At 35.2% G+C, this 14,079-nt stretch overlaps 1 protein-coding gene across 1 annotated transcript in view; it reads right to left on the minus strand.

The window, feature by feature from the left end:
- Positions 1 to 4,879: 4,879 nt before the first annotated feature.
- Positions 4,880 to 14,079, minus strand: part of Spink5 (serine peptidase inhibitor, Kazal type 5) — a 147,586-nt gene continuing 138,386 nt past the window's right edge. Inside the window, exons 28-31 of the mRNA XM_013025493.1 lie at positions 13,963 to 14,059; positions 10,968 to 11,098; positions 8,776 to 8,863; positions 4,880 to 5,185 (exon numbers count right to left, since the gene is read on the minus strand). Coding sequence (XP_012880947.1) covers positions 5,177 to 5,185; positions 8,776 to 8,863; positions 10,968 to 11,098; positions 13,963 to 14,059 — 325 coding nt within the window. The 3' untranslated portion in view covers positions 4,880 to 5,176. The remainder of the gene's footprint in view (positions 5,186 to 8,775; positions 8,864 to 10,967; positions 11,099 to 13,962; positions 14,060 to 14,079) is intronic.

A 14,079-nucleotide genomic window follows, 5' to 3' on the forward strand; every position in this document is an offset into this window, starting at 1 on the left:
ATCTATTAAAGTCTTCTATTTTAGTTGACAATAGAGCCATTTTTTTCTATTAGGCAAAATGATATTTCCATAAAGGCTCACTTTCTCTAAGTTATAAATGGCTTATTTTTAGGTTAAACACTGTATTTCATCATTCTACATATTTTGGCCATGAGTTGTTAATTGTAGAAATTGGTTGATAGATACATGAGCATTTATGACCATGTTCTCTCCTATTTTACCTATTATCTTTACAATTTTTTATACCAAAACTTCTGTGTGTGTGTGTGTGTGTGTGTGTGTGTGTGTGTGTGTGTGCTGCCAGCTAGTCCTGGGGCTTGAACTCAGGGCCTGGGCACTATCCCTGAGCCTCGCTGTGCTCAAGGCTTACCACTCTACTACTTGAGCCACAGCACCAGCTTTTTCTGTGTATGTGGTACTGAGGAATTGAACCCAGGGTTTCATGCATGCTAGGCAAGCACTCTACCCTAAGCCACATTCCCAGCCCCATGGACATATTTTTAAGGCTTCTGCCTCTTCTGGAGGTTGCCCAAGAAGAAATTTTTATTTTTAAAATTGTTAAATTCTTAAATTGTTAATTTTTAAAATGCATCTGAGGTTTACCTTCATAGCAACTTTTAAGTGTATTGCTATAAAAAATAGGTTTTACAGAAAATTTTAAGATTGTTTTCCTCAAATGACTGAATTGCTTCACCCTTTAAACAGATATTTAATATTCCCCTCAATGTGACTCCTGATACTCACCATCCTATATCTTACTTTCATGAACTAGGTTGAGATTTCTCACAGGTATAGAATCAAGCAGTATTTTTCCACTTGTGTTCAGCTTACTTCATTTAATGTTTTCAAGGTACATCTATGATGTCACATATGATATTTTTGTGATTAAGTGATCCTGCATTATTTGTACATAACACATTTTCTTTATCCATCTGTTTGTGAATTATTTCGATTACTTTTAACATTTTGGCTTTTGAGACTAGAACAGTATGGTTATGTCTTTGAGATGCAGATCTCAATTTTTTAAAACATATATCTAAGTATGGTACTACTGGATCACATGGTAGTTGTATTTTTAATTTTTTGAAGACTGTCCATTCTGTTTTCCACAGTGGTTATATCATCTTACAGATACCTATATAGTATACGAAGATTCCTATAGCAGTACAGTCTCTACTCAACATTTATTGTTTTGCAATAATAATCATCTCAACAAGGCTTCAAAGGACATTTTATTGCGATTTTGATTTCCATTTCCATGATGATTAGTGATAATGAGCACATTCTCACAGACATGGCTACAATTTGCTATGTCTCCTATGAAAAAAATTATTTATTCACATCATTAACCCATTATCACTATCTTTGACTAAATTATAGTAATTCTTTACATATTGTAGTTAACTCCTTTATATATGAATTATATATTATATGGTTTGCAAATATTTTATAAAATAATTATACAAAACAATAGGTTTTGTTAGGATATTTCTATGGATGCACATAAAGTACTTTGGTCATATTCATTCCCCTTGTTGCTCCTCCTTTTCTTTCCCTCTCCACATTATCAATCATCCATCCCACTTTTACATTTGTGTTCCACACCCCTTACCAGATTCCATGCATGAGAGAAAACATGGGCTACTTGCTATTCTTTATGAGAAGGCTGGCCTGCTACACTTAAGATGAGGATCTTCAGTTCTAGCCAGAGTGAAGGAATGTCATAATTTCATTCTTTTTATGGCTGAATAAAACTCCCATATGTAATATATATATATTTTATTCAGCCATATATATGTATATACATATATGTATGTGTGTGGCTGAATAAAACTCCCATATATAATTATATATAATTTAATAAATAATATGCAATTATGTATTATGATATATATTATAATATGTATAATTGTATACATGATTATATATGTAATTTTCTTCATCCATTTTGTAGAGCCTCTAGGCTGTTGTGAAAGTAATTAAGCTCTTGTAAATTTGTGTAAGGAGGGTGTGTGGGGGAGGGGAGTGTTTGTGGGTGCCAGGGTGCAAACCCAGTGTTTTGTAAATGCTGGGCAAACTCTACCATTCAACTACATTCCTATACCATTATGTACAGTGTCTTTCACCTTTTTTTTATTGTGGAAATATGGCACAGAGGGGTTACAATTACATGAGCAAGGTAATGAGTACATTTCTTATCAAGCATTGTTGCCTCCTCCTTTGTTTCCTCTTCCCATCCCTTCCCATCCCCCCTCCATCCCTCTCCCCTACTCCCCCCCACCCCTCAGCCCCCTGTGCCAAAGTTGTAAAGTTTGTTTTACGACTTTGTTAATTTTTCAAATTTTGTTTCTCAGAAGCATTGAGTTTGATGTAGTCACTTGATTATTTTGCTTTAGTTGCTTGTGCTTTTGATGATTCATCCCAAAATTTCAGTGTTAAGGCCAGTGTTAGGAAGAATCTGCATATGCTTTCTTTTAGCAGCTGTATAGCTGTGGGTCTTCCGTCTAAATTTTAAATTCATCTTGTGATGCTTTTGTGTATGATGGGAGTTCACCTTCATTCTTCTACATGTGGGTATCCAATGTTTCCAAAACCACTTGCTGAATCAATGTCAAGCAGGGCTCAGCCAGAGCTGAAACTCTGTGTCTCCTTTTAACTTTATTTGCATGACTTCATTTTTTTCTGTTCAACAATCCTATGTCTCTTAAAAACTTAATTCCTCAGGGCTGGGAAGGTGCTCAGTGGTAGAATGCTTGCCTTGCAAGCCTGAGGCCCTAGGTTTGATTCCTCAGCACCACATAAGCAAAAGGAAAAAAGCTGGAAGTGGTGCTGTGGCTCAAGTGGTAGAGCCTAGCCTTGAGCTGAAGAGCTGAGGGACAGTGCCCAGGCCCAGAGTTCAGACCCCACAACGAGACCCCCCCCCAAAAAATTTAATTCCTCAACTTCTGCTTACTTTCCCCAAAGTACTAATAATATTAGTACTAATTATATTATACTAGTTATAAAACATACTTTAATGTTTTCTTGACCATTATTCATGCTTCTCTAAATTTAACTCAACCATACTCTAGTAATGATGCTCATTTGGGTGTTTTTTTGTTTATTTGTGTTTCTGATAGCTTTACAGTTGGAAGAAAGGAAAAATACAACAAAAACTTGTCCATCGTTTTTAACCAGTAACTTTCATTGTTGATGGTATGTTATTGACTTTAAACTTATAGAATTAGGATTCTATTTTTTTCTCTAGAAAGTCTTATCTTGTGCTTTTAGACAGGACATAAGTTGAAGAGAACTATCTGCCTGAATTCCTTCCCTAAGCCTTATGTCAAGAATCAGTCCATCCTCCAAGACCTCTCTTTAGCATGGAGCAATAACTCTTGCATGCAGAATTACCATGCATTTCCTAATTCTTTAGTGTCTTTCTAGGACCTAAGCACATGTCCTTTGTGAACACAACTTGTCAATAATTCACTTTCAAGACATTGGAGTCTAAAGTATTATGTATAGAAAAATGAAGAAGTCTGTGCTAGTAGTCAAAGGAGGTCATAGAAAAAATTGCTTTTCTTAGTTTCATCTTGGGATCAGTTTTCATTTCCTGGTTTTGAATTTTAGGACCAGCTAGTGAAGTCTTGTTGTAATGGGTCTGCTCATTTGTTCCTACCCATTGGCTCATGAAGTAACTCAGTATTGTTTACTTGTCATTTAAGATAGCTATCTTGTAATTTTAATACAGATGACATTTTATTTACAACGGCTATTTGTGTATCAAAAAATCCACTTTTACAGTTTTAACATTTTTTACTTGTGTGTGTGCCAGTCTTGGGACTTGAACTCAGGGCTTGTGTACTATTTATCAGCTTTTTTGCTCATGGCAAGCACTCTACCACTTGAGCCACAGCTCCACTTCTGTTTTTTTTGGTTGTAAATTGGAGATGAAAGTCTTGTGGACTTTCCTGCTGGGCTGACTTTGAATCATGATTCTCAGATCCCTGCTTCCTGAATAGCTAGGATTACAGGTGCAAGCCCTTGGCACCCACCACTTTTAACTTTTTAAATTACCAAATAACTTAGCACATTTTCACTCTCAGCTCCAATTCTTGAGTCTCATTCTACACATCTTATCTTTCTGTGTCTCCTCTCTACACCATTTCTGAAATCTCTATTCCTACCACACTCCTGACCTTCATCTATGAAATCCTTTGCTTCCTTCCCCATCCTCCTTGTGTTTAATTCTAGACTATCATTTTCTCCAGGCCAGTCTGTTCCTAAGTCATATTCCTTGACTGGTGCTCAAGATAATTATCAAGAGTTGATTAAATGATAGGCTGGGGAAAATAAAATCTTTCATGTCTGTTGTATAATACTAAGAAGAATGAAAGAAATATGAAGTTTCCTTTCAACATCAATAAAATATTCAAAATGGCACCACAAACATTTATTTCCTATGAAACCTGATGTCATAGTCCTGAAAGAATTCCTAGATTTCCTAGATATGAACAGGAAAGAAAAGTACCATTCTTTCACCAAAGAAAACAGCTCCACCAACATTTTATCATTTTTTTCTCCTGGAAATAACTCAATGTCTGCATGCTGAAAAAATGATTAATAGTCCTTTCTTTTCTTAATGAAACACATAAGAAATGGCAATTTTCACAGAAACTTTAGCTGCTGGCTGCCTAGAATCTCATATTGCTCCACCTCGCCTTTCCTTTACTACTTCTTTCCAACCATGAAAACAAACATCATGGAAAAAGTGACCATTCTCTGTCCACTAAAGGACTTAGCATGACAAAAGGATAGAGTCTGTCTAGCTTCTATATAAAAGGAGAAAAGAAGGTGCCTATTATTTAGGCAGTGATAAAGAAATCCCCAAAGGATAATCTGCTGAGTTTCTACTTTTATTAAACAGGCAGTTGGACAGACAACGTTGTCACCAGGAGATCTGCAAAGCACAGATATGCTGGAGATTACTCTGTACCCTCAGACCAAAGTCTAGGAGGAAAGAGATGGAAAAGACTGAAAATCAGCAGGTCCAATCCCAACAGCTCTGCATTGTTTTCTATAGTAAAAAGATAAGTTCTGAAGAATTCTTTGTATATACAGATGGCAAAGGTAGGTGGTTCAGAATTGGGATATAGATTTTTTTCCTTCCTGGCTTTTCACCAATCCTTGCATCTCATTTGACCTGGAAGAGAAGAGGCGACAGGTTAAATGCTAGAATTCAGGCACACTGCACAGATGTGAGTTTATATTAATCAGGAAAGCCACAGATTCACATATTGTACTGAGAACTATCACTTTAAAATCACACCTATATTTATTCAATGTGATTCTATGACTTTGAACAGTTAACATGTACTGCCTATTGGGCAAACACAAAAGTGAACGTGTTTCACACTGATAATTACATGTAACCTTTAGGCAAATATAAAAAGTAAGTATCACTAACACCATTTCACAGATGAGGAAATTGAGCTTTAGGTTTTAGTGTCTTACTAAGTTTACCAATCAGGTCATTGTGAATCTGACTCCTCGAACACTAATGCTTTATTATTATTATTATTAATCATCTTAGCTATTGGAATGTAATTAGCTGTTTTCTTTTCCTAGTTCACCAATGTTTTAGAACGTTTTGATGTCAGTATTTAAAGCATTAAGTTAACACTTATAAAACATTTAAAAGGGGGAATTGGCTTCAGGAAATTTGTTCCAGATAGCTGTACATGGCTAGGTGGCACAAGAGCAACCCCAAACTCAAACATCAACATCTACTTCAATGCCCATTTAAACTCTATAAGCTTTACTTGGCTTTGAAAGGAGCAATGCATGGCCCTTTGAACCCTTCAAAATCTGTGTGATGAAGTTGAGAGCAGTCATTAATCTCACCAATTTACACTGGCATTTCTATTGAAATAGGAAATATTTGAGTAGGGGTGCTACTGACAGGTGATCATCTGATCTTACTCTATTTTGGATGTATACCCTGGAAATTGAAATCTACTTGTCTATGTAGGAAATACTTCAATTGTGCCTTATCTTTTCTAGGCTCACAGTATCTTTTGGTGAGTCTGACTTATAGCAGTGTGTAAAGAATGAAATCATAGATTCCACATTGGACTCAAAATGTTGCACAAGTAACTTAGATAATGACAGGAGTCTCCCAGTCTAATTGTCTGTCAGACAAAGAAAGTGATGACACCTCCCTAATCAGATGACTACTGTGAGGATACAAGGAGAATGTACCCTCAACTCTAAAGAGCTACATAAATTCTGATGATCTTTCTCTAATGATTTTAAGTCATGCCCCATCCATACCACCTGTAACCAAGATCACTAACCAAGATCAGGGGAAACTGAAATTTCATCCAGCTAGAATGTTCTTTTCTACAATGATTTGTTCTTAACACTAGGAAACATTCCTGTTGTTAATATTGCTTCCCATGCATGGAGAAAGAAACCCCTAGAAATTAAAGGAAGGAATGCTCCTACAAAAGTGTACATGCTAGCTTGCAACATGGTTATTCACTATTTTAGAAAATATTTATCAATATGACTTTAAATCAAGTTTCTTGTGATTTTGTTTATGGCAAGTCTCCTATGTAGGACAAGAGGTTCAGGACATAAGTATAGTGCTTTGAATTTGCACAAAGATTATTTTGACATTTTTGTTCTGAGCTACCTCATGCAACTAGATTTATTTGTGAAGAAGAACAGAGGATATACTTTCAATAAAATAGGAAGCAAATCACATAGAATTTTACTAAATATGATAGTGAATGATATTATGGCTAGAATATACATTTAAACCTTATTTTAAAAAATAAATGTATACAGACTAGAATAGGTAAATGAATGCTAAGTTAACAAGAGAGAATGGGTTGTTTGAGTTCTTAGGAGCCTTCTCCTAAGGGTGAAACCAAAAATATCCTAGCTTTTAATATTTTTCTTTGTTTTGTTTTGCTGGTTCTAGGGCTTGTACTCAAGACCAGGGTACTCAAGACTAGTAGCATCAAGGCTTTACCATTTGAGACACAGTATCACTTCTAGCTTTTTCTGAGTAGTTTACTGGAGCTAAGGGTCTCAAGGACTTTCCTGCCCAGGCTGGCTTCAAACTGTGATCTTCAGATCTCAGCCTCTTGAGAAGCTAGGATTACAAAGGTGAGCCACTTGCACCTGGCTCCTATCTTATAATTCTTGTGTTCTCAATTTCTCATATCAAAGCAATATGACGAATATAATTTTAATAAAATACTTATTCAATATACAAATTAAATAGCAAACACAAGCTTATTAAAATATAATACATTAACATATTTTATTAACATAATAATACACTCCTAAAACTATAATACTTCTCCCCCAAATACTAGGTGCTAGTGGCTCACACCTGTAATCATGGCTACTTAGGAGACTGAGATCAGAGTTCATAGTGCAAAGCCTGTCTGGGCAGGAAAATCTGTGAGACTCTTATTGCCAAAAAAAAAAAACAGCAAGAAGCCAGAAGTAGAACTATGGCTCAAGTAGTAGAACACCAACTTTGAGTGAAAGAACAGTGCTAAATGACAGTGATCAGGCCATGGTTCAAGCCCTAGAACCAACAATAATAGTGATGATGACAGTAATAATAATAATAAGAAATAAAATTAAGTAAGTACTGAGTCACGGTTTATGTTTCTAAGATCATACCTTCAAGTCTTCCTTTAGGCAAAGTAATAAGAGTGACAACAATAATAAAAATTCAATTAATTTTTCTGACACAGTGCCAAATGCTATAAAGTCAGTGGTTCATAAAAGTATTTTTCAATAATTCATTGAAATCTTTGGGTTGAAACAGTTACGTTATCCACTAGAACTCTCAAAAATTGGAAATTGAACACAAATTCATCTTTTTTCTTTTTTCTTTTTGAACTCTGGGATTGGGCACTGTCTCTGCACTCTTCAGCTCAAGGTGAGCACTCTACCACTTGAGCCACAGTGCCACTTCCGGTATTCTAGTGGTTTATTGGAGATAAGAGTCTCACAGACTTTCCTGCCAGGGCTGGCTTTGAACCACAATCCTCAGATCTCAGCCTCCTGAGTAGCTAGGATTTCAGGTGTGAACCACCAGGGCCCAGCCCCAAATTCATCTTATAAGAGCTTATTTATTTTTAAAGTTAATCTATCCTGTTGGCTGATGAAAAGACTCCTCAACAACATTCAGGAAGCGGGATTTCAAAGTCAGTAACTTGTGCTGAATTATACTATGGCTGTTAAATAAAAGCTGAACGTAGTGGACATTGTGGGATATGACATTTCATAAAAGTGGTGTCAGGAAGTGGCACTGTGGCTCAAGTGGTAGAGTGCTAGCCTTGAGCTGAAGAGCTCAGGAACAGTGCCCAGGCCCAGAGTTCAAGCCCCACAACTGACAACAACAACAAAAAGTGGTTTCAGTCTTGCTTTGTTGCTATATGATCTCTCTTACTCCCTGTCTCATCTTTGCATGGTAGATCACAGAGAATAAACCCTACCCTGCAGGACATCATAGGAGATTTAGTCATTGCTCATAAATAATCTATTAATGAGGATAGAAATATATTTTAAAGATAAGCTACTATATTATCCCCCTTTGTTTCAGGAATTACTTAACCACTGTCACAGGAAAAATGTGACCAGTTGTAAAGTCACTTGACCTCATCTGACTTCTCTGGCCTGGGAAATTTCCAGCATTTACTACAAGAGAACAAAAGCAGAATCAACTACTTCTAGCATCAAAAGCATGAAGGCCAGAGCACTCACAGATGAGGTGGTGGCAGGTGCTGGTTCTGGGCTGTTTGTCCACTCACACTTCCCTCTACTACGTATGTGAACATCAGTTTGACGTATCCTAAAATAAAACGGAAGTTTCAGCAATGAGGAAATACACAGCTATAATGAGAAAAAAAACATTAAGATCAATGTGAGTGATTTTGAACAACAAATCTGACCTGAACCATTTTCCAGAAGGCATCTATTTGGGTTCAGTCTCTGTTTTTTACTCCTGATTCCTCCTCTAACTATGAACTTGTTGGATCATGTTTCACCCACTAAAACATTCATACAGTTATTGGATATTGGAAGCTATCCATTTCAAAAGCCATTAATTTGTGGATGGGAAAATTAGGATCCCAGAGAGAAGTCTGACTAACAAGTATCCAAAAAAGATTTGAGGAATAGAAAATATAACAAGACCTAGTAATACAGTATGGGTTTAAAAATTTATTATGAGAACAAATATTGCCTTTTAATAAATATTATGAATCAATTATCCATTTGTTTGACTGTGGTAATGGAAGCTAGTCATCTCTTGAGATCTGCCTTTGGATGTTGCTCAAGCTGAAATTGCTTCCCTATACTCTCCCCCCAGACTATACAAACCAATATTGGTCCCTTTTTCCTGGGATAGTCTGAATTTTTTCTTCTTTCTCATATGAACTCCCAGATTTATAATCAAACAATCCATCCTGAAGAATAATTTGTAAATATTTTAAAATAGAAATTCACTGATCCATACTTTATTTTCTCTTGAGTTGTTAAAATTATCATTAAGTAGTTGTACAAAGGAGCTGTGAATTAACAAAGCAGTTTATGCATACAAAAATCTGTATCTATAACCCCATGTACAACTTTTTTCTTTTATGTTATATCATTCATGGGAAAATTAATGTAAATATAAGGATCTTTCCAAGATTAAAAGACAATATATCAATGAACCCTGTTTTCATGTTCTGGGCCATGTTTTTTTTTTTTTTTTGCCAGTCATGGGGCCTGAACTCTGGGCTTGGGAGCTAGCCCTTAGCCCTTCAGCTCAAGGCTAGCCCTCTACACTTGAGCCATAGTATCACTTCTGCATTTTTCTGCTTATGTGGTGCTGAGGAATCGAACCCAGGGCCTCATGCATGCAAGGCAAGCGCTCTACCACTGAGCCACCTTCCCAGTCCTGTCCTGGGCCATGTATACAGCATTCTTCAAAAGATAAGTAGTATTCATACTGCAGTGTAAGTCTGGATCAAGATGGAAAACCAATGATTTGTCACCAATCTCCTCACTGAAAATTGGTCACATGGAGGCTTAGAGAAGGTAAAGGATATATATTAAAGCAAGGAGAATCAGAATCAGAATCTGATAGCATATGAACAGAAAATCAACAAGAAAATTAATAATAAAGGAACTAGAGTGGATCCCTTGTGCTTAATCTAAAATAAAACTATTTTCTAGAAGTTCATTGTCAATAGTCTGTGAACTAATTGCTCAATGAAAAACTGAGTCTGAGAAGGAGGAGGTATTATACCCTTGACAACAGTTAGTGAGGAATTTAAAACAGACATCAATGTAGCATTAGGGGTTTTGCATGGCATAACCTCCTTCATGAGAAGATTAACAGAAGTTAATGCTCTCTTGAAACGTACAACTTTTTAGACGTGATAGGAGAGATTAAATCCACGTGGCAGTTCTTCTCAGGTGATTTCCTTTGCTTCATGCTGGATGGATGATGCTCTTATATAGATTAACCACAACCATTGTTAAGCAGATGTAAGCAACTTTTTAAAAAGAGTAGCACTAAATCCTTTCTATGTTATATATACATAAAATTCATACAGTATTTTTATTTTTGGTGTTCTAAGTACTTAAACTTGGGGTCTCTTGCTAACCAAGCAAGCTTTCTGGAGTGAAGCCATGCTTCCAGTGGTTTTTGCTTTAGTTTCTTTTCTAGAAAGGATCTTGAACTATCTGAAAATATGTAAGGACTGGGCCAGTCTTGGCTAGCCTTGGAACACAATCTCCCTACTGTATGTCTCTCCTGCAGATATTACATACAGAAACCACTGTACTTGGCTTAACAGACTTTGAGTTTTAACTGACATGATTAATAAGCATTTTGTAACATATACTAGACTGATACCCAGGTACTGCCATTTATGGAAGATGTACAGTGTGCCTCGTGTACTCACAGGTTTTCATGACAAAGCATGCAGGGATTGGCATAGGTCTGGCCATCATCACCACAGACATAATTTATGTTCTTTGGGCATGCATAACCCATCCTGGGCCGTAATTTGTAGTCTTTGCACATGTCAGCATCCTGAATGAATAAAGCACAAAACAGATTTGGTTATCAGCGTTCAAGGAAAAGCATAGGCTGGAAGAACCTCTTGGGTACTTGAATCCTATTTGAATGAATGATTAGAAACAGTGCTGTGACCTGGGTTATTCAAACTCATGTATTTATTTAACATATCGTATTTGGATTCTATAAAGTAGGTGAATAAACAAAGAAAGAAAAAGAATGAAAACTGTAAGAAAGGAGAAATCTTACAAAATATGAGTCATGATAGGCTGGAGCATACTTAGGAAGAAAACTAGGGTGTGATTGATGCTAAAAATAGGATTCATTTTTTTTCCCTTAAATCAAGGAACTGGCTACAAAGACAAGTTAGGAAGAAAATATTCACAGGTAATTATCAACTTTTCTCATAGATTTAGTTATCAGTCTTATCAGAAAGTAGTGCATTTATTAATTTTATCATATGAATAATAATTGCTTTTGTATTACCGCTTTTAAGGATAAAATAAGATAGTGCATCCAAATGCATAATGAATACAGTGTCTGTCACATATTAACTGTTCTGTGAGAGTTTCTACTATGTTTCCTCAGTTAATTAAAAAAAAAACCGATAGGTTGCCTGCCTAGCAAGGGAAAGGCCCTGGGATCAGTCCTCTGGACCACAAAAATATATTTGCTTTTATAGCTTTGGGGGAATATAATTTAATAATACTCATAACAACTAAAATAATAATAACTTTCATCAGATTAATCAGAATAGAAGGTTAGGAGAAAAAGAAAAAATAGATCTGAATATAAAAGACGGTGCAAACTTAACTCCCACACTATCAGACATTGTAGTAAATATTAGCAAATAAGTACTACAGATTAAAAACCAAATTTGTCAAGCTAAAAATAAAACAAGTGACACAATGATGTGGTTGGTTTTGTTGTGAGCTTTTTAAAACCAGAAATATACTTTAAATATAAGGAAAATGGGAGGATGAAAGTAAAAATGTAAGTTTGGTATGATTCAAAGTAATAATAGGAAATTTAGAAAGTGGTTTAGAATGAATGATGATTCGTACATACAACCATCTACCATACACCATCTATTATACCATACTACCACACAATAATTCATACATACTACCATCTACCATACAAATACTACCATACCAGACTACCACGCAATGCTTCATACATACTACTACCATCTACTATACAATATCTACCATACCATGCTACCACATAATGATTCATACATACTACCATTTCAATGAGCTATCAGATCAAGGCCAAAGAAAGCAGAAGAAAAGAGGAGAAAAGAGGCAAAATGAAGGACATACAAAACTACAAAGGACCAAAAGAATCAAAACAATAAATGAGTTTATTATCTGTTTTCAGAATTAACTAAGCAGATTATTCAACATGTACCACCATTAATAGAAATAAAATCACATCAGTGTATCACCTTTAGATAGTAAAAGGATAATGTGAAAATGTTATGAATAATTCTATACTAATAAATGCAACCATTTAGATAAAATTAATAAGTTACTTGTAGACTACATTTTTGTTTTGAATGAAACAAAAAATTAACATTTTAACTGTATTATATATTTATTTGTATTTATATTTATTTATATATGATATATATAATATATGTAATTTAAATATATTATATAAATATGTATTATATGCTTGATAAAAAATGTACTCATATCTTGCCCATGTAATTGTAACCCCTCTGTACAATATTTTCACAATTAAAAAAAAGAAATGTACTCATTACCTTGTTCATATAATTGAAACCACTATGTACAGTATTTTCACAATAAAAATAAATAAATAAAAATATGTATTTTATATAAACAAATATAAATACATAATATAAGAAATATATAAATATGTATAATATATAAATATATATAAATGTATATAATTATTATATGTTAGTACTAATTTCAGAGCTGTCAGTGTTTGCTTATTCCTTTGTTTTGATAAATAATTCAAACATCTAAATAGATTGCTTCAGAGTGTGGTGAGCTCCATGCCGATACAAATATTCAGAAAGAGTTTTGATAACTAATTTGTATGAATCAGGAATTTCTATCACACTTTTCAGGTAATGGCTGTGGCAATATTCAGTAAGTATTAGGATAAATCACTGCAAAGATGAAGCAGATAGAGAGAAAAACAAGCAGTGTACTTCTCTTTTCCTTACATAGTACATTAACTCTGATCAAACTCTCTTGGCTCCTCCAACATGGATCTAGTATCCAACCACCTCTCAGCTTCCTCTGCTCCCATTGTGATAAAATCCAACTCTGTTTCCTCTGGATGGCTGTACTCACTAATGAGCTGTGAGCTGCTACCTTTTAAAAGCATGTATTACTCAACTGCCATTCACTTTAGTTCGCATTTTAGGTTACTGAAAAGTGATTGGCATAAAGGAGGTAAGTGAGAGGAAACTGACAAGACTTTTGATCTACTGAAAATACACAACTGACTCAATCGATCCCATGTTTGACTGCGTATGTCATATATATATATTATATATATATTATATATGTATGTCATATATATATATATGACATGCGCAGTCAAACATATACACAGTCACTATGCACCCACTTCTTAAAATTTCAAGATGTATTCAATTGAATCAGGATTACTAATCCCAAAGAGCAGAATAATGCTGAGGAATAACAGATGAGTGATCTCAGAGCTCTAGCCAAGCATGACAGCATTTGGCCTTTGGTCCTGCAGTCCCTTGGCTGCATGGGATCAGTTTCCTGCACCCTTTCCGTCAGATTGAGATTAAGGAGGGCAAGGGAAATAACCTGACATATCAAAGGACTCCAATTGATGAGTAGCTTTTCAGGAATAGTTGCTCTTACCAGAAAAGCAATAGAGGCATCTGGGCTTTTTTCTTCAGAAGCTCTAATGTGGCGTGGCTTTTCTTTAAGTTTAACTCTTTCCAATGCTTCTTTCTGACTAGAGAAGGAAACACAAAT

Source organism: Dipodomys ordii, unplaced genomic scaffold (genome assembly GCF_000151885.1).
Source record: "Dipodomys ordii isolate 6190 unplaced genomic scaffold, Dord_2.0 Scaffold85, whole genome shotgun sequence".
Lineage (NCBI taxonomy): Eukaryota > Metazoa > Chordata > Mammalia > Rodentia > Heteromyidae > Dipodomys > Dipodomys ordii.